Source organism: Polypterus senegalus, chromosome 2 (assembly GCF_016835505.1).
Source record: "Polypterus senegalus isolate Bchr_013 chromosome 2, ASM1683550v1, whole genome shotgun sequence".
In the NCBI taxonomy this organism is placed as follows: Eukaryota; Metazoa; Chordata; class Cladistia; order Polypteriformes; family Polypteridae; genus Polypterus; species Polypterus senegalus.
This window is the reverse complement of record NC_053155.1, coordinates 145,753,076-145,773,472: the sequence shown is the minus strand read 5'-3', so window position 1 is coordinate 145,773,472 and position 20,397 is coordinate 145,753,076. Positions and strand designations below refer to the sequence as shown.

General features: G+C 39.1%; 1 protein-coding gene across 1 annotated transcript; it reads left to right on the top strand.

The window, feature by feature from the left end:
* Window positions 1-341: 341 nt before the first annotated feature.
* cfap97d2 (CFAP97 domain containing 2) lies at window positions 342-19,159 on the top strand. Its single transcript, XM_039744785.1, has 5 exons — window positions 342-702; window positions 6,280-6,360; window positions 7,476-7,594; window positions 13,396-13,588; window positions 18,779-19,159. The coding sequence occupies exons 1-5, from the start codon at window positions 610-612 to the stop codon at window positions 18,935-18,937; spliced, it is 645 nt and encodes a 214-aa protein (XP_039600719.1). The 5' UTR covers window positions 342-609; the 3' UTR covers window positions 18,938-19,159.
* Window positions 19,160-20,397: the final 1,238 nt, after the last annotated feature.

Genomic DNA, 20,397 nt, shown 5'->3' with positions numbered 1-20,397 from the left:
CGTCTAACCAAAGGCAATGCAATTGAGGTTTAGTTAAATAAGTGTGGTATAGAAATGGCAGCACAGATGTGTAATTCACACTCGCAGCATTAAATGGACGCGTCTTTATAAGTACACTTAGCTTGCACCTGAGAAAGTATATAAGAATAAACTGAATTAAATTATATAGCTGACTTTGTCCACTAATTCCATTGAGTAGTAGGACATACAAAGAAAGCTTGGAATGCCTGCAGCAATGAAAGGTTTCTACAGACAACTAAAGAATACTGAGTATACTGGTTTAAATAACTAACAAAGACCAGCTGGCCTCAGACTACACACTGCCATGGAAATAGGCAGCCACTGATCCCCCACGGGTAGGAGTAGATTAGTCCTTGTCTTGGATAACTGAAATCACGACGGGTTTCCGGTAAAACGTGATTTGCTTGTCACCCTTTTGAACAACATCGGCTATTTACCTTCTTGTGTTTGCCACTGTCATAGCAACGCCCACCTGATCAGCAGTATGCGCTGCTCAGCTGAGCGGATCAACAGCTGACTGAAGGAACAGTGACGCGAGGCAGCTGCAGCGTGAAACTGAGATTTGCCAGCTACTGTCCGTGCTTGACGATGCATCGCGCCTATCAACCGGTCCTTCCCAGTGGAAATAAGTATTTACAACAGAAATGGGACAAAGCGTATTACGACGAGCACATAAAGAAGGTAATCGGACACTTCGATCCCCTCTCTTATTTTACCTGCTGCCCCCAACACATTCCTTTCTGGACTGTGAAAGATGTAGAACGTGCTTCAGTGTCACACAAGAGCACCTTCTTCCCAAATCGTGTACTAATTACTAAAAATTTTTAATGTTAAATTCTTCGTAAAAATTAATCGTCCTATACTTTACATAAGCCTACATAACGACTGAATTAATCAAAAATCAATGCTAGATAGAATTCGGCACTATCAATTTTATTTACTATTAAAAGGCAAATGCTGTGCATTCTGTTATTACAGTTAGACCTTTCGGTAGCACAATATTGATTGCTAGGCGAGGTTAATTAACCAATAAATCCGTAATTTAATATAGCGCCTATTACAGTAATCGTAGGAGAAACATATCAAAAATGAACTAATAGTGATGTAATTTTGAATTACTGTTTCGTAAGGGGGTTTGAAATCCATCCATCCATCCATTATCCAACCTTCTATATTCTAACTACAGGGTCACAGGGGTCTGCTGGAGCCAATCCCAGCCGGGTTTGAAATTGTAAACTATAATATGTACTATATTTAACAAACCACAAGAAATGAAAAATGCTTAAAAAATTAATTTAGAAAAAACTATAAACAAAAATATTGGCAAATATATATACTTCATTCGTACTCGCTTGTAAAAATCTCCGAGCTGCCAGTTAACCCACTTGCCCTCAAACAGATTGTGGTTGGAATTCGGTTACTGACAGATTATTCAGGCTCCCCGGCAGTATTGTGGCCCCGTTATTATTATCTAGTCATTATGTATTTGCTTATCTTATAGCACACAGGATAGTTAAGTATCCTGAAGTACAGGAACTATGGCCAGCAAAATTTACATTTTAGAATTATTTCAAAATCAAATTAAGAGATCATAAAATGTGGTTCAGCTTTTCAAAAATCTGAAACCCAATTCAAAATTTCTCAAAATAAGTTCAATTCCATTTTAAGAGAACTTCAGTATGTTTTGAAATATCTGCAATACATTTCACAATATCTCAAATTAATTTTCATATATCAGAACTTGACTGTACATTTTTTAGAAAATCTGAAATTGAATTAGTGATATCTCAAAATAAGTGCCTGTAAAATAATGTGTTTTCTGAATTGGACTTATCTATTTTAAGATATCTGAAATAATGAAAATAAAGTTTCTAAAAATTCACAAGAAGTTTTTTTTTAGGTAATTGGAAATGCATTACATTACAGACAGTGATATCTGTAAATACTTGGAATGTTTCGAATGTATCTTAGATTTCCGGAAATGACATTCATCTATTTGGAAATAAATTGATACCTTTTAAAAAAAAAACCTCTTAAAATGTATTTCTTGAAATAAAATGACCTATCCTTAATTACATTTCCAATTGAAAACATAGGATATTTAAAAGGAAATAATTAGAAATTTTTTGAATTGTGTATCAGATATCTCAAAAGGCACACAGAATAATTTTACAATATCTAGAAATGTATTTGGGACATCCCAAAATTGATTTCAAATATCTTAAAGAGACCTGGATGTCATTTTAAGGCATACTCAGATGCATTTGATATATGTGTTTAAAAAATCTTTAAATAAATGTATTACCAAATACTGTGTTTTTATTAATTTTAAGATATCTTAAAATGCTAATTCAGCTCACCATACAGAGCCATCCTCAGCTGCAACTGACAAATGGAAGGGATTTAGTGCATCATAAGGATCATAGGGTACAATCACTCATAATGAATCACTTTAGTGTCACCAGGTAAACTATTTTGTGATTCTTTAGGTTGTAGTAAAAGCACACTTATTTAAATTTAATGGAACTAAATACATAAAAATGAATTTCATAAATGAAACCTATTAAAACATCACTCCATGGCAGGGGTCCTCAATCCCAGTCCTGGAGAGCCGCAGTGGCTGCAGGTTTTTGTTCTGACCTGGTTGCTTAATTAGAAAGCAATTCTTGCCAATGAAGCACTAACAAGCTATGAAATTAAATTAACTCTGCTATGTCAGGTCATTCTCATATCCTAGATTTTCTTTCCCTTTCTATCATGCAAATGATTTGAAGGCTAAAATGGACGAGTAATTCTCAGTCCTTCACTTTTTTCTCTTCATTTTTCTTCCAAGTATTTAATTAAACCCAATAGTGCAGATAAATACACACAGGTGTAAATGTAAATAAGCTAAATGGAGAAATGCTGCTCTCTCTTGTCATTTGCATGTTATTGATAATAAGGAGCAATTAAAATAGCTGTTTAAGACAAAATTAAGCAATAAGGGCACTAAAGTGAAGCAGAAGTGTTACTTTAGCAATAAGTGCTTTTTATTAAGGAACTGGGTTGGAGCAAAAACCTGCAGCCACTGCGGCTCTCCAGGACCATGATTGAGGACCCCTGCTCCATGGTAAAATGTTCCAAATACTGAAGCTTTTTGTATTTGGTTCAGTACAAATTTTACAATGAACAAGTGCCTTTGCTCAAATGTATTGCATATACTGTACATAGAAGCAAAGTCACTTTCTAAACAAAAAATCATTTTGGGGGGAAAAAAACAACTTAACACCTCTACCAAAATTAATAATCATTATGAACAGATTATAACCAGTACTGATGCCATTAAGACAAGGGTATTTGAGCCTGATCCTGGAGATCTGCCAGCATGGCAGATTTTCATGTAATGTACAAGTATACTGCATGCACTATGTATGTACAGTGGTGTGAAAAACTATTTGCCCCCTTCCTGATTTCTTATTCTTTTGCATGTTTGTCACACAAAATGTTTCTGATCATCAAACACATTTAACCATTAGTCAAATATAACACAAGTAAACACAAAATGCAGTTTTTAAATGATGTTTTTTATTATTTAGGGAGAGAAAAATCCAAACCTACATGGCCCTGTGTGAAAAAGTAATTGCCCCTTGTTAAAAAATAACCTAACTGTGGTGTATCACACCTGAGTTCAATTTCCGTAGCCACCCCCAGACCTGATTACTGCCACACCTGTTTCAATCAAGAAATCACTTAAATAGGAGCTGCCTGACACAGAGAAGTAGACCAAAAGCACCTCAAAAGCTAGACATCATGCCAAGATCCAAAGAAATTCAGGAACAAATGAGAACAGAAGTAATTGAGATATATCAGTCTGGTAAAGGTTATAAAGCCATTTCTAAAGCTTTGGGACTCCAGCGAACCACAGTGAGAGCCATTATCCACAAATGGCAAACACATGGAACAGTGGTGAACCTTCCCAGGAGTGGCCGGCCGACCAAAATTACCCCAGGAGCGCAGAGACGACTCATCCGAGAGGTCACAAAAGACCCCAGGACAACGTCTAAAGAACTGCAGACCTGACTTGCCTCAATTAAGGTCAGTGTTCACGACTCCACCATAAGAAAGAGACTGGGCAAAAACGGCCTGCATGGCAGATTTCCAAGACGCAAACCACTGTTAAGCAAAAAGAACATTAGGGCTCGTCTCAATTTTGCTAAGAAACATCTCAATGATTGCCAAGACTTTTGGGAAAATACCTTGTGGACTGATGAGACAAAAGTTTAACTTTTTGGAAGGCAAATGTCCCGTTACATCTGGCGTCAAAGGAACACAGCATTTCAGAAAAAAAACATCATACCAACAGTAAAATATGGTGGTGGTAGTGTGATGGTCTGGGGTTGTTTTGCTGCTTCAGGACCTGGAAAGCTTGCTGTGATAGATGGAACCATGAATTCTACTGTCTACCAAAAAATCCTGAAGGAGAATGTCCGGCCATCTGTTCGTCAACTCAAGCTGAAGCCATCTTGGGTGCTGCAACAGGGCAATGACCCAAAACACACCAGCAAATCCATCTCTGAATAGCTGAAGAAAAACAAAATGAAGACTTTGGAGTGGCCTAGTCAAAGTCCTGACCTGAATCCAATTGAGATGCTATGGCATGACCTTAAAAAGGCGGTTCATGCTAGAAAACCCTCAAATAAAGCTGAATTACAACAATTCTGCAAAGATGAGTGGGCCAAAATTCCTCCAGAGCGCTGTAAAAGACTCATTGCAAGTTATCACAAACGCTTGATTGCAGTTATTGCTGCTAAGGATGGCCCAACCAGTTATTAGGTTCAGGGGGCAATTACTTTTTCACACAGGGCCATGTAGGTTTGGATTTGTTTTCTCCCTAAATAATAAAAACCATCATTTAAAAACTGCATTTTGTGTTTACTTGTGTTATATTTGATTAATGGTTAAATGTGTCTGATGATCAGAAACATTTTGTGTGACAAACATTCAAAAGAATAAGAAATCAGGAAGGGGGCAAATAGTTTTTCACACCACTGTATGTGTGTATATATAATATTATTATGTGTGTGTATGTTGTAAAAGAGGAGACAAACAAAGGTAAAGAGTTGAGGAGCACCACCTTGGGTGAACCCTATATATTAAATGCCAGCACATTAAACAACTGTGGAAATGTCTTTGACGACAACAATTCTTGAATGAATTCCCTAGGTTGGTAGCCCACTTAAATATGTTGGTCTTCGACAGGAAGGGGAGGGTACAAGAGGGCAGACAACAAAAGTGAAGTCAGCTTTGGAGTGACAACTAAGCTTCCGGTCTGCAGAGGGAGGAAGAGAGAAGAAATCAAACCACAGTACCAACCACTGGTTCGGCAGGTTATTACCATCACCTGAGCCCTTAAATTGTCCCCCATGCACATGTGTGCAACAGTGTGTGTGTATAAAAACTGAAATGCCTGTTATCATGACATCTCAAAAGCTAAGGTGCTTACAAAGGTCCATTGATTTTTTCATTTAATGGTGTGAATCAGATGTAATAAAATAAGAATATGCTAACATATTACTGCAAATACTAGTACTAATTCTAATACTAACAATTGACCGGGTAGGTTTGAGTCTGTATTGGTCACTGTCTATGTGGAATGTTCATGCTCTGCCTGTGTATGAATGTTTGGTTTTTTTTTTCCATCTGGTACTGTATTCCTTATTAGCATGTCATACATTTTGTACTAGTACTTATTTATACAGTGCATTATTTGCATACAAATTTAAATATGGTAACTTTTTCAAAAGACTTTAAAGCTATTCATTTTTAGATTACCATTTAAACAGGCACAATCGTTTTATTTATTAAAGCACTCTGAAGAATGAAATGTCAGATAGAAGCTGAAATCTCTGTTTACATAATAATTATAACATTACAAGGCTCAGACCATATACATGTGGTCAGAACAGATAAAGAGACTGAGATCAGAAGCTGGATGATTCCAGATTTAAACTCCATAGTGTGGCTGTTGCAGACTGTTTTAATCTGTCATGTTTCTGAATTATGACGATACATATGGAAAGTACATTTGAATGAGGTTTACTGTGAAAAGTACTGAAGTGGATAATGTAGACATTAATTAGTTGCTAGTAAATCTCACTGACAAGTTTAATATACTGCATATAATTATGACTAAAGTACTCAAACCCACTTTATATTGGTTTCTTATTTACTAATTTATCTATAAATCTACTTATTTATCATAAACCTTTCATTTTTCAGGTAAAATCGGCAAAGCCTATGGTTAACACAACTACTCCACAAACATATGGACATCTTCACCTGAAAATGAAAAAACTTAAGGTACATTTTAACAGATAGCATCTCATTATAAAGCCCTAAGAAAAGTCCAATGATGTATCCAGTCCAGGACAGTAAGAGTAACAGCCTGTACAATTGTGAATGACTCAATGTTAATCCTTTTTTTTGTGTGTGCATCTAAAAGTCAAGAAATTGTGGACTATTTGTGGATGTTTGTCAGGTCCCAGTTGGTAAATTGCTGTGCCTCACTAAAACGCATAAATTGTTAATCAGGATTATGAACAGATGCAATGTAGCAATGTAGAGGATGCCAAAACTGAGCATATTTTATTATAGATGCATCAACCAAAGAAATCGTTTCTCTTTACAATGGTATAACTATAGCAGACATTTGCATATTTTTATAGGCAGTAAAACTTTGTTTAGGTAGTAATTTGATGCTATTATTATTATTTGCAAATAAATCCGGAGTTCCTAAATCTAGAGGCTACATTTTGTCAGAAATTCAAGGGAGAAATATTAGTTGGTGCACTGAATATTTAAGCATAAATTAAATTAATGAATAAAATAACTTTCAAGCATAAATTTAAGGAGAAATATATGCAAACAAGCACAATCTTCCCACAGCATAACTGGTAGATTAATGTGTCAATTGACCTCCACTACAGTAGTTTGATAGGTTCCTTATTTTCTAACTTGTTAAGCTAAAAAATATGCTAATCCACACAAGAAATTCAATAAGAGTTGTTATATACTGGAACCTATCCTGGCAATATCAGGCAAGAAACAACCCTGGGTGAGATGTCAGTTCATAGCAGGGTTTGATCAGGCTCACACAGTCCCAGTTTGGAATTAACAATTAACACAAAATTGGAGTATGGGAGCAAACCTAGTGCTCCTACAGAACAAATAGCCATGGCACCGTTTGTTAAAAGGAAATAATTGTCCATTAAAGCTTATTCTTGAATGATCCTTGAAATCTTAAATCTAAGTGACGCGTCTTAACTGTTTCTAAGAATATTTCTTATTTAGTTATTTTATATTTAAAACAAAACAGCTTTTTAAAATGGCCAAGGAATAAATGTGCTGCTTCAATATTTTTGTCAGCATCTACATTATTTAATTTTATTTTTTTCTTCATTCCATTCCACAAAAAGCTGCAGGAGGAACGCCTTTCTATCATTGAACGAGACAACAACCTGCTGCTAGAGAAGATGTCTTACATAATGAGGACTTCTGGGCGTATTGACAACAAAAATGAATATCAAAGCAAAAGGTATAGCCAACAGGGTTTAGAAGTGAACCTGAAGGTCAGAAGAGACTTCTCAGTTTCTTGATTATGTTGGCCTTTTCTACTAATTGTTTTCATAGGCTAAGAGTGCTCAGGCTTTATCTTTGAGGGACATAGTGGCTGAAAGTTTTTTTCCCCAGTCAGGCCTTACTCTGTTTTCTTGTTTATATATTCTGATCTTTTAATGTCCATTCCCTTATTGTGCCAATCCAAAACTTCTCAGAAGGGTATATTCACTTTATTGGAATTTACTAAGTATGATTAAATTTTCCTAATTTTACTTGTTCATGACTTTCCTGGGTGGTGCAGTGGTTATCACTGTTATCACATGGATCTAGTGTTCTGGATTCAAATCCTACACCTGGTCATTGTCTGTGTGGTGTTTGCTCATTCCTTCAATGGATCTTTGAATTTTCCTCCTATGGTACATTCCCAAAGATGTGCATGTTAGATTTACTCCCTATTCAGGGCTGTTTTGTTTCCTTGTACCCAGTGCTGCCAAGACAGTGTCTGGCTCTCCATGTATTAAGTTGGATTGAGAGTGTTATGTTATTAATGATTTTGCTATCTTACTTTTCCTGCAATATCTTGATTATGTTGATTGGTGATAGAAATTATACTTAACACTATCTTTTGTACCTTTTGAACTTATGTTTGTTCTTAGTTAATTATCGGTATTTGGTTACATTTAATTTTTGCTTGTAATTCAATTTCTTGTTTAATATTCTAGGGTTTTGTCCCATATTCTGTAGTCATACGGACATAACAATATGTGTTTTGTATTTATATAATACATTGTAAAGCACGTATGACTTTTGTTTTAATTTATATTTCACTTGTTTCTGTTAAGTTTGCTATTTTGATTGTAAACCGGAGCAGACACAGATACAAACAAGAAGATCCCACATTATTGTGATTTCTACTTGTGTGATCATTCGCTTGCAAAGGCTTAACTAACTAGGGTATTTCAAAATTACTAAAAGGGAACAAAGTATAATTTTACATAATATAAAAAGTGAATGAATGTTTAGATTAGCATGTTGATGAAAAGGGGTTGTTCTACACCTCAAACTCTGAACACAACTATTCTGAGCAGGTCTTAGATTAAAGTAATCCTTTATTATTTCCATTTCTTCACAAGCAGAAGACTTTTTCTGAAGTACAACAGCATTCTTCTCCTCAGCTCCAGGTGTCCCAACTCCATTTCTAACTGCAGCTCATCAGGCTGAGGAGGACGCTCTTTTAAAGCCAGATTCAGAAGTACTTCTAGTACTCCACAGCCATACCTTGGTAGAACTACTGGGTGAAACAGATGAGGGGAAGGAATGCACCCTCGAAGATGTTCCCCAGAAGAGACCAATAGGACTGCACATTCAACATTTTCCAAACAGCCCTATGGGAATCCACACCAGAGTGATTCCAGAGGTATCCTGACACCCAGAATATTTGGGTAACATATTGCCCTTATAGGCACTTCTCTACTGCCCTTCCATTATGTTGACCTCCCATCTGGGAAAGGTATCATCAGCCCCCCCAGTCGGCTCACCAGTCCAACAATGTACTGTGGATGCTAGGGGTCACTGTTGCCCCCTTTAACCCAACAGACAGACATGCAGGATACAGGGTAAAAACACTAAGAAGTAGTTTAATTCTTTTTCTTCTTGTACAGTGCCCTCCAAGCACCACAACCGCAGGTTTACAAGGCAAGTAAATTAACACAAAGCACAATTCTTTCTTCTCCTCCACACCATCCAGCAAGTGCTGTCTACCTCTTCCCGACTCGTGCTAGCATGCTGGGTATGAAGCAATGCTTTATATAGTATCCGACCCAGGTCAGATGAAGCAGTTAAGTTTTTAATCAGCCTGGAAGTACTTCTGGGCTTCTCTCCCCATGGCTTACTAGTACTTCTGCGCTAGGTGAGAACCTTGTCTCCCATCTTTGTTCCACAGCGTCCCCTGGTGGCACCCACAGCTCCCAACAGGGCTGAGATAAAGAAGTTTATGTCCAGTTGTGCCCTGCAGGAATCCGGGGCACTGTTACGGTCCAGGGAAGCAGCCAACTAGCAAAAAGCTGGAATTTGTTGTAATTAGCACCCAAGCCAGAGGGGTAACAATAATCTGATCATACTCTTTTCAAAATGACTACTATTTTGTCAGAGGTGTAACATTTTTCAAAATGATTTTACATGCAATAGGTAATTTATTACTGTGGTCCTTGAATAGAGATTTCTGGTTAGAAATTTACAAGAAATATATGGTTATGACTCCTGGGTGTTAGACTGGAAGCAATGATAATAGCCAACAAAGAAGAAATGGAAATTCAGGTGCAGTGAAAACGTTATTTTGTTGATAGTTCATTTACATTGCCAAGGTCACTGCCAGCATTATATTTCCTGAGATGCCTGGAAGTGCACGTCCATTGCAATTTTGGGGGCTATGGCATACCTGTATAAGATGGCATATGGCCAGTTGCATTAAGCAAATTCCAGATTTTTTAATTAACTTTGCTTATGACGTTTTCTCAAACAAAATAAAATTTTACTAATGAAGTAAATCTAGTTTGCAATTCTTGTTTGATCAAGATATTTTTAAACGCTTTGGCATCAGTCCCTGCACTCCTTTTGCTTGGAATACAAGAACTCTTTGCTTAACCCCTGTAAGAAAGTAGTGACTTCATGTCTGCCACTCTTAAAATTAATTTTCAGTTCAACTGATTTGTAGTTGAGCAGCATGGTGGCGCAGTGGTAGCTCTGCTGCCTCACAGTTAGGAGACCCGGGTTCGCTTCCCGGGTCCTCCCTGCGTGGAGTTTGCATGTTCTCCCGTGTCGCGTGGGTTTCCTCCGGGCGCTCCGGTTTCCTCCCACAATCCAAAGACATGCAGGTTAGGTGGATTGGCGATTCTAAATTGGCCCTAGTGTGTGTGTGTTTGTGCCCTGCGGTAGGCCTGCACCCTGCCCGGGATTTGTTCCTGCCTTGCGTCCTGTGCTGGCTGGGATTGGCTCCAGCAGACCCCTGTGACCCCGTGTTAGGATATAGCAGGTTAGATACTGACTGACTGATTCGTAGTTTAGTTGATTGGTGAATCTTAAGTGTTCCCAGGGTGAGTATCATATGGCTGACTGGTGAAAAATCCTGGGTTGGTTCCGGACTTCCTGGCAGGCTCTGGCTTAGTGACCCTGAACTGGATTACGCCTGCATAGAATGGATAAAGTACATGGCCTAATTTTAAAGTGAGAATCAGAATGCAAACTACAGTAGGCTTTAAAATTATATGTGTGTCATACAATTAAATGAGTGGCAACTTGATCTGTAATTTTAACCAAGCTAGTGACAGTGATGTGTTATTGTTTTCTTACGCACATACATATTTACTATCAATTTCCTTATTGTTGTTGTATGAACAAAGACAGGCCTTGACAGCAATATAATATCTCACAATGAGTAAAACTCCACCTCTAATCATATACAGATAATAAACAAACCCCAAGGCTAGCCAAGAGAAATCCATCAAATGTAAACCAGATACTTGCCTAGGAGGCATCTTCACTGATAGCACCTTCAAACCTTTGATAATTTAAGACATGGGCTACAACTCTGTAACTACTGAATAAAAAGTATATGCTCTAGAGCACCTTCTTCAGCATACAGCCATTGTTGTACTGGCATTGACTCTACTTAAAAATGCAAGCTTACCGTGAGAAAAACAAATTACATACAGTTGGAAGAAATATTGATTACACTACTTAAAAACAGCAATGAATTAAGGCTCTAAAGGCATTGTGGAAACTGTTCCACAACTAAAAAATAGGACATTTCCATTCAGTCCAGGCCCTATTGTTTCCTAATGGGATAATGCCTCATTGGCATACCTTTAAGAAATAAGACAAAAAAAGGAGATGATGATTTTCATGACTTGGTTAAATATGTAGTCTTTGCTTTTTATTCAATAAGGTAATGACCACTTCAAAAACAACAATCCGTGGTTGAATTAGAAGCAGCATCCTTGTCTTATGCAGAATCAGCTATTTGGTAACACTGCCTACAAAGCAAGAATGAAGGAAGAAGATATGACTATAATTATTTGGAAAACTTAAAAATGTACACGTGTCAAGATTTGAAATCATTTGTTTAGATTTTAGTCTATACTATGGTTTTCTCTTGCTTTTTCTTAATGCTGCTGTTCCTCCTACCAGGGATAACAATAGAGATAGTATGTCCTCCGAGATTCCCTCCTCCAGAGACACATAGCACGGAGAATCCATGCCATCATAGAATATAAGCCCACACCACCCATCTGCAGTGGTGATGTCTCCTTTCCAGATGTTATACTGTAAATAACTTCTACAAGTTTAAATCCCTGAACAACATACCTGTGAGGAAGTCCATCCCTCCACAGGAGAACATGTACTGTGCTTCCCTACTGCTGACATGAAGAGAAGTTGCCAAGAACCCAAGTGCTCAGGGAGTGTGTAAAACTGCTGACAAGTATCGTTACAGATGTCTTCAACATTTCCCTGTATCCTCAATTGGTTCAAAATCAGCACCATCTTACTTTTTGTTGCCTCAAAGGCTACTGCCCTGTAACACTCACATCTGTCATCATGAAGTGATTTGAGAGGCTAGTTTTAGGCAAGAAAGACTTCCTCCGTCAATTGACCTTCTGCCTGAGCTGTTCCACTGACAATGCCATGTAATCTACTGTTAATCTGGCCTTTTCAAATCTGGACAAAAGAGATTTGTATGCTAGAATGCTTTTCATTGACTTAATTTCAGCTTTCAACACCATCATCCCTCAGAAGCTCATAGGGAAGTTGGGTCTTTTAAGCTACAACTCTTGCCTGTACAACTGTATCCTGGACTTCCTTACAGATAGACCACAGACTGTCTACATTGGAAGCACCATTTTGAGTATCATCTCACTAAGCATTGGTGTCCCACTAGGGGCCTACTTCTGTTCACTCTGCTGATTCATGATTACACAGCTGAGTTCAGCATTAACACTATCGTTAAGTTTGTGAATAACACAACAGGGGTGGGTTTCATCAGCAATAGGGATGAGTCCACTTACAAAATGGAGATAAAATGATTAGTGGACTGGTGCAAGTTTAACAATCTGTCTCTTAATGTGGATAAAGTAAAAAAGATGATTGTTGACTTCATTCAGGCCCATGCTTTCCAAACCCCACTGCATATTTAGGGCTCTGCAATGTATTTGGTCAAGAGCTCCAAATTCTTTGGTGTGCACCTGGCAGTTGGCCTTACTTACTTGAACAGCATGTGAGGGGACACTGGCACACGCAAGTAGCTGCAGCTCCTACCTGTTAACAACATTTTTCGCTAAGTGCCTTGAGCATGGGAAAGGCGCTATATAAATAATTTGCATTATTACTTAATTTTAAACCACCTTTATAGCTAAGAAGGTGCAGCAGCATCTCCACATATGTGTAACATACAACCACAATAGCTATACAAAGTGTCCATTTTGCCTACTTATTGAGAGAAGTTCATATTAATAATATCTGCACTGCTCATGGTATTTTAATAAATTCCCATCTTAACCTGAGCAGAAAATATTAAAGAAAATGTAAATATATGCACCAAAAGTGATTTCTTCCTCATGTATGTAGCGCTTTGGGGTTGATCCTTAAGTTGTCAGGCAGAAATACTTTGGAAATAGAAACTGAAAAGGAAATCTGAATATCTTTGACATGATTATTGGGTATGAATATGCCAACATGTTCTGAATTCTTCATACCCTTGAACTTGTATTTGTATTTTTTATTTAGTTTAAACAAAGAAAAGCGACAAAGGGAACTGCTCCAAATCACTAAGGAAAACCAGCAAATCCTGGAGCGTATCTCCCAGTGTTGGCCGCAGTACAGTACTGAAAAGTGGCAGGAGGACTGGGAGAAGAATGAGAAGTACATGGACAGCATTGCCCGCTATCCTCGGGGCTGGTATGAAGAGATGCACAAAAAGGTAACAGATAGTTAAATGGATACTATTTTACTTCAGCAGAATTTGTAACTGAACAGTTTTGCTTGCCATCAAAAAAACATGCATTAATGTAGAACAGAAAAAAAATTATGTTGAATCCTAAACAATGAAAATACAGAAGACTGGACAGTGTGAGTGATATTATTCTTAACATTGCTTCTTCTGATGGTTGGGAGCAGCATGTGATCCCATTAATCATAAAAGTTTCTTCACATAGTTCAAAGACCGTACTTGGATCGGTTTAAAATGCCAGGAGTTCTGAATGTATACATACCCTCAACAATGTTATGTCTAATATTGGGCTGCTTTGTGATTATTGTTGTTGGATCTGGGTGTGGATACCTATGATAATTGCCTAGTAAATAAATACATTTAAGCTAATAAATAGAAAATATGTTGTTGTAATACTGTATGCAGTAATAATCTGTATGTCTGTTTTAACAACGTTGCTTAATTTAAAATCTAAGTGTAAGTTTTTAAATTTTATTTCAAAGTTTATAGGGTGAACACTTACTCTATCATTTACAAAGATCAAATTTGCTACAGTAATTCTAACTATATTTTAGCAGACATCAAAATGAAAACAATTAGCCCTGCACAAACATTGTATGTACAATAGTCCACAAATGTCTACAGCATAAAAATGACAAGAATAATATTTAATAAGCATACAGAATAACATACTGCGGTGGGTTAGCACCCTGCCCAGGATTAGTTCCTGCCTTGTGCCCTGTGTTGACTGGGATTGGCTCCAGCAGACCCCCATGACCCTGTGTTCGGATTCAGCGGGTTAGACAATGGATGGATGGATACAGAATAATAGTACTGTGTACATCAATTCATTTGTTATGATTATTACAAAAAGTATCATTAGCCACATTCAGGAAAGTAAATGCTAATTCAGAGACTTTGATATCAGCAGTTGTAGTCCCGAGGCCAAATTCTCAAGAGGTGGCAACAGAAAACTGGTGCAGAAGATAATTGTGAATAAGACAATGTTTAGGAGAATGCTTTGTGATACAAATTATAAAACAAGTGCTTAATCATCTTTTAAGAATAGGTAGTTTCTTTATTTGTTCTCAGGGTAAATTAATTCTTCTTTATGAAAGTAAATGAAGTTTCACTTTGCCCAAAGTGTACAAACATTTACTGAACAAAAATAATAACAATAATGCATTATTTTTTTAGACAGAACTTTTTAAGAGTGAAATAAAGTATGTATTTATTATACAGTGTACTGTCAACTACAAACCTGTTCTTTTTAAAGTTTTAAATAGATTGAAAATATGTTACAGTAACTTCTTTTAGTATACAGTTTAAGCATATTTATATTCTCATTAACTGAAATAAATCAGTTTTTGCTTTATTAATAAGGTAAAAAAATAAAATATTAAAGAACACAGATTCATTGCTTAAAAAGTTAGAAATATATTAATCAGGTAATATATTTTTAAATGAAAAAGAAATAGGTTACTTGTGGAAAAATCTCTGTTCACAAAGCCTAAAACATCGTAAAAGCCCAACAGTAGGGATCTATCTCCATCCATCCATCCATCCATCCTCTTCCGCTTATCCAAGGTCGGGTCGCAGGGTCAGCAGCTTAAGCAGAGAGGCCCAGACTTCCCTCTCCCCGCCACTTCTTCCAGCTCTTCCGGGAGAATCCCAAGGCTTCCCAGGCCAGCCGGGAGACATAGTCCCTCCAGCGTGTCCTGGGTCTTCCCCGGGGCCTCCTCCTGGTTGGACGTGCCCAGAACACCTCACCAGGGAGGCGTCCAGGAGGCATCCTGATCAGATGCCCGAGCCACCTCATCTGACTCCTCTCGATGCGGAGGAGCAGCGGCTCTACTCTGAGCCCCTCCCGGATGACTGAGCTTCTCACCCTATCTTTAAGGGAAAGCCCAGACACCCTGCGGAGGAAACTCATTTCAGCCGCTTGTATTCGCGATCTCGTTCTTTCGGTCACTACCCATAGCTCATGACCATAGGTGAGGGTAGGAGCGTAGATCGACTGGTAAATTGAGAGCTTTGCCTTACGGCTCAGCTCCTTTTCACCACGACAGACCGATGCAGAGCCCGCATCACTGCGGATGCCGCACCGATCCGCCTGTCGATCTCACGCTCCATTCTTCCCTCACTCGTGAACAAGACCCCAAGATACTTGAACTCCTCCACTTGGGGCAGGATCTTTCCCCCAACCCTGAGAGGGCACTCCACCCTTTTCCGGCTGAGGACCATGCTCTCGGATTTGGAGGTGCTGATTCTCATCCCAGCCGCTTCACACTCAGCTGCAAACCGATCCAGAGAGAGCTGAAGATCACGGCCTGATGAAGCAAACAGGACAACATCATCTGCAAAAGCAGTGACCCAATCCTGAGTCCACCAAACCGACCCCTTCAACACCCTGGCTGCCTAGAAATTCTGTCCATAAAAGTTATGAACAGAATCGGTGACAAAGGGCAGCCCTGGCGGAGTCCAACTCTCACTGGAAACGGGCTCGACTTACTGCCGGCAATGCGGACCAAGCTCTGACACCGTTGTACAGAGACCGAACAGCTCTTATCAGGGGGTCCGTACCCCATACTCCCGAGCACCCCACAGGATTCCCGAGGGACACGGTCAATGCCTTTTCCAAGTCCACAAAACACATGTAGACCGGTCGGGCAAACTCCCATGCACCCTCCAGGACTCTGCTAAGGGTGAAGAGCTGGTCCACTGTTCCGCGACCAGGACGAAAACCACACTGTTCCTCCTGAATCCGAGGTTCACTATCCGACGGACCCTCCTCTCCAGAACCCCGAATAGACTTTTCCAGGGAGGCTGAGGAGTGTGATCCCTCTATAGTTGGAACACACCCTCCGTCCCCTTTTAAAGAGGGGACCACCACCCGGTCTGCCAATCCAGAGGCACTGTTCCCGATGTCCATGCGATGTTGCAGAGACGTGTCAACCAAGACAGTCCTACAACATCCAGAGCCTTAAGGAACTCGGGCGATCTCATCCACCCCGGGGCCCTGCCACCAAGGAGTTTTTTGACCACCTCGGTGACTTCAGTCCCAGAGATGGGAGAGCCCACCTCAGAGTCCCCAGGCTCTGCTTCCTCATTGGAAGGCATGTTAGTGGGATTGAGGAGGTCTTCAAGTACTCCTCCCACCGACCCACAACGTCCGAAGTCGAGGTCAGCAGCGCACCATCCCCACCATATACGGTGTTGACACTGCACTGCTTCCCCTCCTGAGACGCGGACGGTGGACCAGAATCTCCTCGAAGCCGTCCAAAGTCGCTCTCCATGGCCTCTCAAACTCCTCCCATGCCCGAGTTTTGCCTCAGCAACAACCGAAGCCGCGTTCCGCTTGGCCTGCCGGTACCTATCAGCTGCCTCCAGAGACCCACAGGACAAAAAAGTCCTATAGGACTCCTTCTTCAGCTTGACGGCATCCCTCACCGCTGGTGTCCACCAACGGGTTCGGGGATTGCCGCCACGACAGGCACCGACCACCTTGCGGCCACAGCTCCGGTCAGCCGCCTCAACAATAGAGGCACGGAACATGGCCCATTCGACTCAATGTCCCCACCTCCCTCGGGGCGTGGTTGAAGTTCTGCCGGAGGTGGGAGTTGAAGCTACTTCTGACAGGGGACTCTGCCAGCCGCTCCCAGCAGACCCTCACAACACGCTTGGGCCTACCAGGTCTGACCGCATCTTCCCCACCATCGGCCAACTCACCACCAGGTGGTGATCAGTTGACAGCTCCGCCCCTCTCTTCACCCAAGTGTCCAAGACATATGGCCGCAAGTCCGACGACATGACCACAAAGTCGATCATCGACCTGAGGCCTAGGGTGTCCTGGTGCCAAGTGCACATATGAACACCCTTATGCTTGAACATGGTGTTCGTTATGGACAATCCGTGACGAGCACAGAAGTCCAATAACAAAACACCGCTCGGGTTCAGATCGGGGGGGGCCATTCCTCCCAATCACGCCCTTCCAGGTCTCACTGTCATTGCCCACGTGAGCATTGAAGTCTCCCAGCAAAACGAGGGAATCCCCAGAAGGTATGCCCTCTAGCAACCCCTCCAGAGACTCCAAAAAGGGTGGATACTCCAAACTGCTGTTCGGTGCATACGCATACAGTCAGGACCCGTCCCCCCACCCGAAGGCGGAGGGAGGTCACCCTCTCGTCCACCGGGGTAATCCCCAATGCACAGGCTCCGAGTCGTGAGGCAATAAGTATGCCCACACCTGCTCGGCGCCTCTCACCGGGGGCAACTCCAGAGTGGTAGAGAGTCCAGCCCCTCTCAAGGAGATTGGTTCCAGAGTCCAAGCTGTGCGTCGAGGTGAGTCCGACTATATCTAGCCGAACTTCTCGACCTCGCACTAGCTCAGGCTCCTTCCCTTCAGAGAGGTGACATTCCACGCCCCAAGAGCCAGTTTCTGTAGCCGAGGATCAGACCGCCAAGGTCCCCGCCTTCGGCCACCACCCAACTCACACTGCACCCAACCTCCTTGGCCCCTCCCATAGGTGGTGAGCCCATGGGGAGGAGGACCCACGTTACCTCTTCGGGCTGTGCCCGGCTGAGCCCCAGGGATCTATCTACGAGGGATATTCAAAAATTTTACGCACTTTTATATTTTTGTTGAAAACGGTGAAGGCAGGAGTAGTAGTAATTGGTTATGTCTGAGAGAAATTTACTAACCCTAATGTGATTAGGAAAATTGCATCACAAAGGAAGGTGACTATGTAGAACTCTCACCATTCATTTTACTCATATAATAATATATACTCATATAATGTAAAAATACATTACTTATGCATTCTTAAAAGTATGTGTAGACAAAGTAAAACCGGATGAAAATGCAGTTTACATAAAATAAATTAAATTTCAAAAACTACAGACTTGAAATGCCCCTTTTAAAGAGAATGTGCTAAAATTAAAGAGTTTAGAAGACTTTCTGAGTTATTTCTCAAATTAAAGCACAGCTCTGGCTTCTGAAAGACCTATGACGCAAAAGCTATATACCATTTTTATTCTAATTCTTTTTTTAATCTAATTCTTAAAAATACATATTCCTTTTCCATAGCCTAAATTAGGTGGCAGATTAACCAGTTAAAAATCATGATTAAACAGATGTTTATCATTCTCAATCTTATTAAATAATTAAGGCCTTTTTTCCAGAATAAAATTAGATCTTCTGTAAGAAAAGCAAATGGTGCAGAGGTTAAAACAAGTGATGAAGAGACTAAGCAAGAAGAAAAGCCTGACGATTTATCTAGAGAAGATCAGAATAAAAAATCTGGAGAAATCAACAAAGAAAACGATGAAAAGGAACAGTGACATTGAAAAAGCAACATGAAGTGATGCAGGATTAGTGGACAGAGAGTAACCTGAAGAAGAACGCTTTACTCTTATCATGTATTATTGATGAATAAGAATTAAAAAAATGTGAAAGCACTGACTCTCTAATGTTACTAATTGTTTTATGATTTCACAAAAAATATTTTATTTTTTTCTTTTTACCTGTGTCTCTCTTCTCCTTCTCTTTTTCTTTGGGGTGGGGATTTTTTTTTTTTTTTCTATTTTTTCTTTGCTTTTATTACATTGAATTTGATGTATCCAGTACATTTTAAAATTTGTTATTATTAGTAGAATGCTATTGTAATGTTCTGATTTTCAAAAATGAAGTATAAAAAAAATAAAAGGCAGGTTAGCTGTAAAAATTGGCAATTAATGCATTAAAACATAAATATAATATGAAATGTTGTGAGAATTACTGTATATTTAATAATAAAAATATAATGGAAATCTTTATCAGTATATTCCTAAAAATGAACCAAAAAAAAAATTAGATATCTTACTGATCTTTAAAAATATACCAATGAAGGAAAAGCAAAATGTTAAAAATGTTAATTTTTATTGCAATTCCAGAATAATATTGATGGCCTTAGTTTTATGTAATACATTGTTTAATTAGCTTTGTTTTTTATTTCCTTTAGCAATTTCTTCACTATACTTGTTTATAATAGCTTACGTAACTTAAGCAACAAACAGACCACATCTGAAAGCTTTTTATTTGTTTCACTATGTGTAATTGTTTACATATTTAATATCTCATAAATAAAACAAATAATTATTAATAAATCTGAGATTACTGAAAATCTTAAGCAGCAATGAATGTGTAGTTCATTATGTTATGCAGTGTGTGTGTGTTTTTTTTTAATGTCATTTTCTTTCTTTCTTTTTATTGTACAGCAGTAAGACTTATAAAATCAATGCTGACATTATCAATATTTATTTTCATATATTACTAGGGGGCGTCCAACCCAGTTGCAGCTTGGTAGGCCAATTCGGTTGCGCCTTGAATGAAATAGATTCATTGTAAATATCTTGAACGATGTTTGAAGATTTCCAACTATCTGGAATTTCTGAAGTTTCGATAATGCCGTTGCCAACATCTAATAGCCAGTTTGCATGTTCAACATCAGATGATCTCATAAAAAAACACAACTTTCTTGATATTTTACTTTATAATTTAAAAACGGAATAAGGGTCTGAAAATATAACAACATCATATTAAAGTTTGATAAATTCTGAAAAGAATGATACCAAACATATATATGTAGGTTTGTTATAAAATCATTGCACTTTTAGGCTTAGGATTTTATATATAGAGAGAGTAGATATATCGTAGTAAATTGGTTCGAATTAATAAAAATGCTTTAGCTCTTTTGTGTATTTGCACAGAAATTCTTAGAGAACTATCCATCTTTTTACCCATTGTTGCCTGAACCAATTCA

Excerpts from the sequence above, each read along its gene's own strand:
- cfap97d2 (XM_039744785.1), top strand. The coding sequence starts at position 610 with ATGCATCGCGCCTATCAACCGGTCCTTCCCAGTGGAAATAAGTATTTA. Across the intron at positions 703-6,279 it reads ACGACGAGCACATAAAGAAG|GTAAAATCGGCAAAGCCTAT; the intron begins GTAATCGGACAC and ends TTCATTTTTCAG. Across the intron at positions 13,589-18,778 it reads ATGAAGAGATGCACAAAAAG|AATAAAATTAGATCTTCTGT; the intron begins GTAACAGATAGT and ends CCTTTTTTCCAG.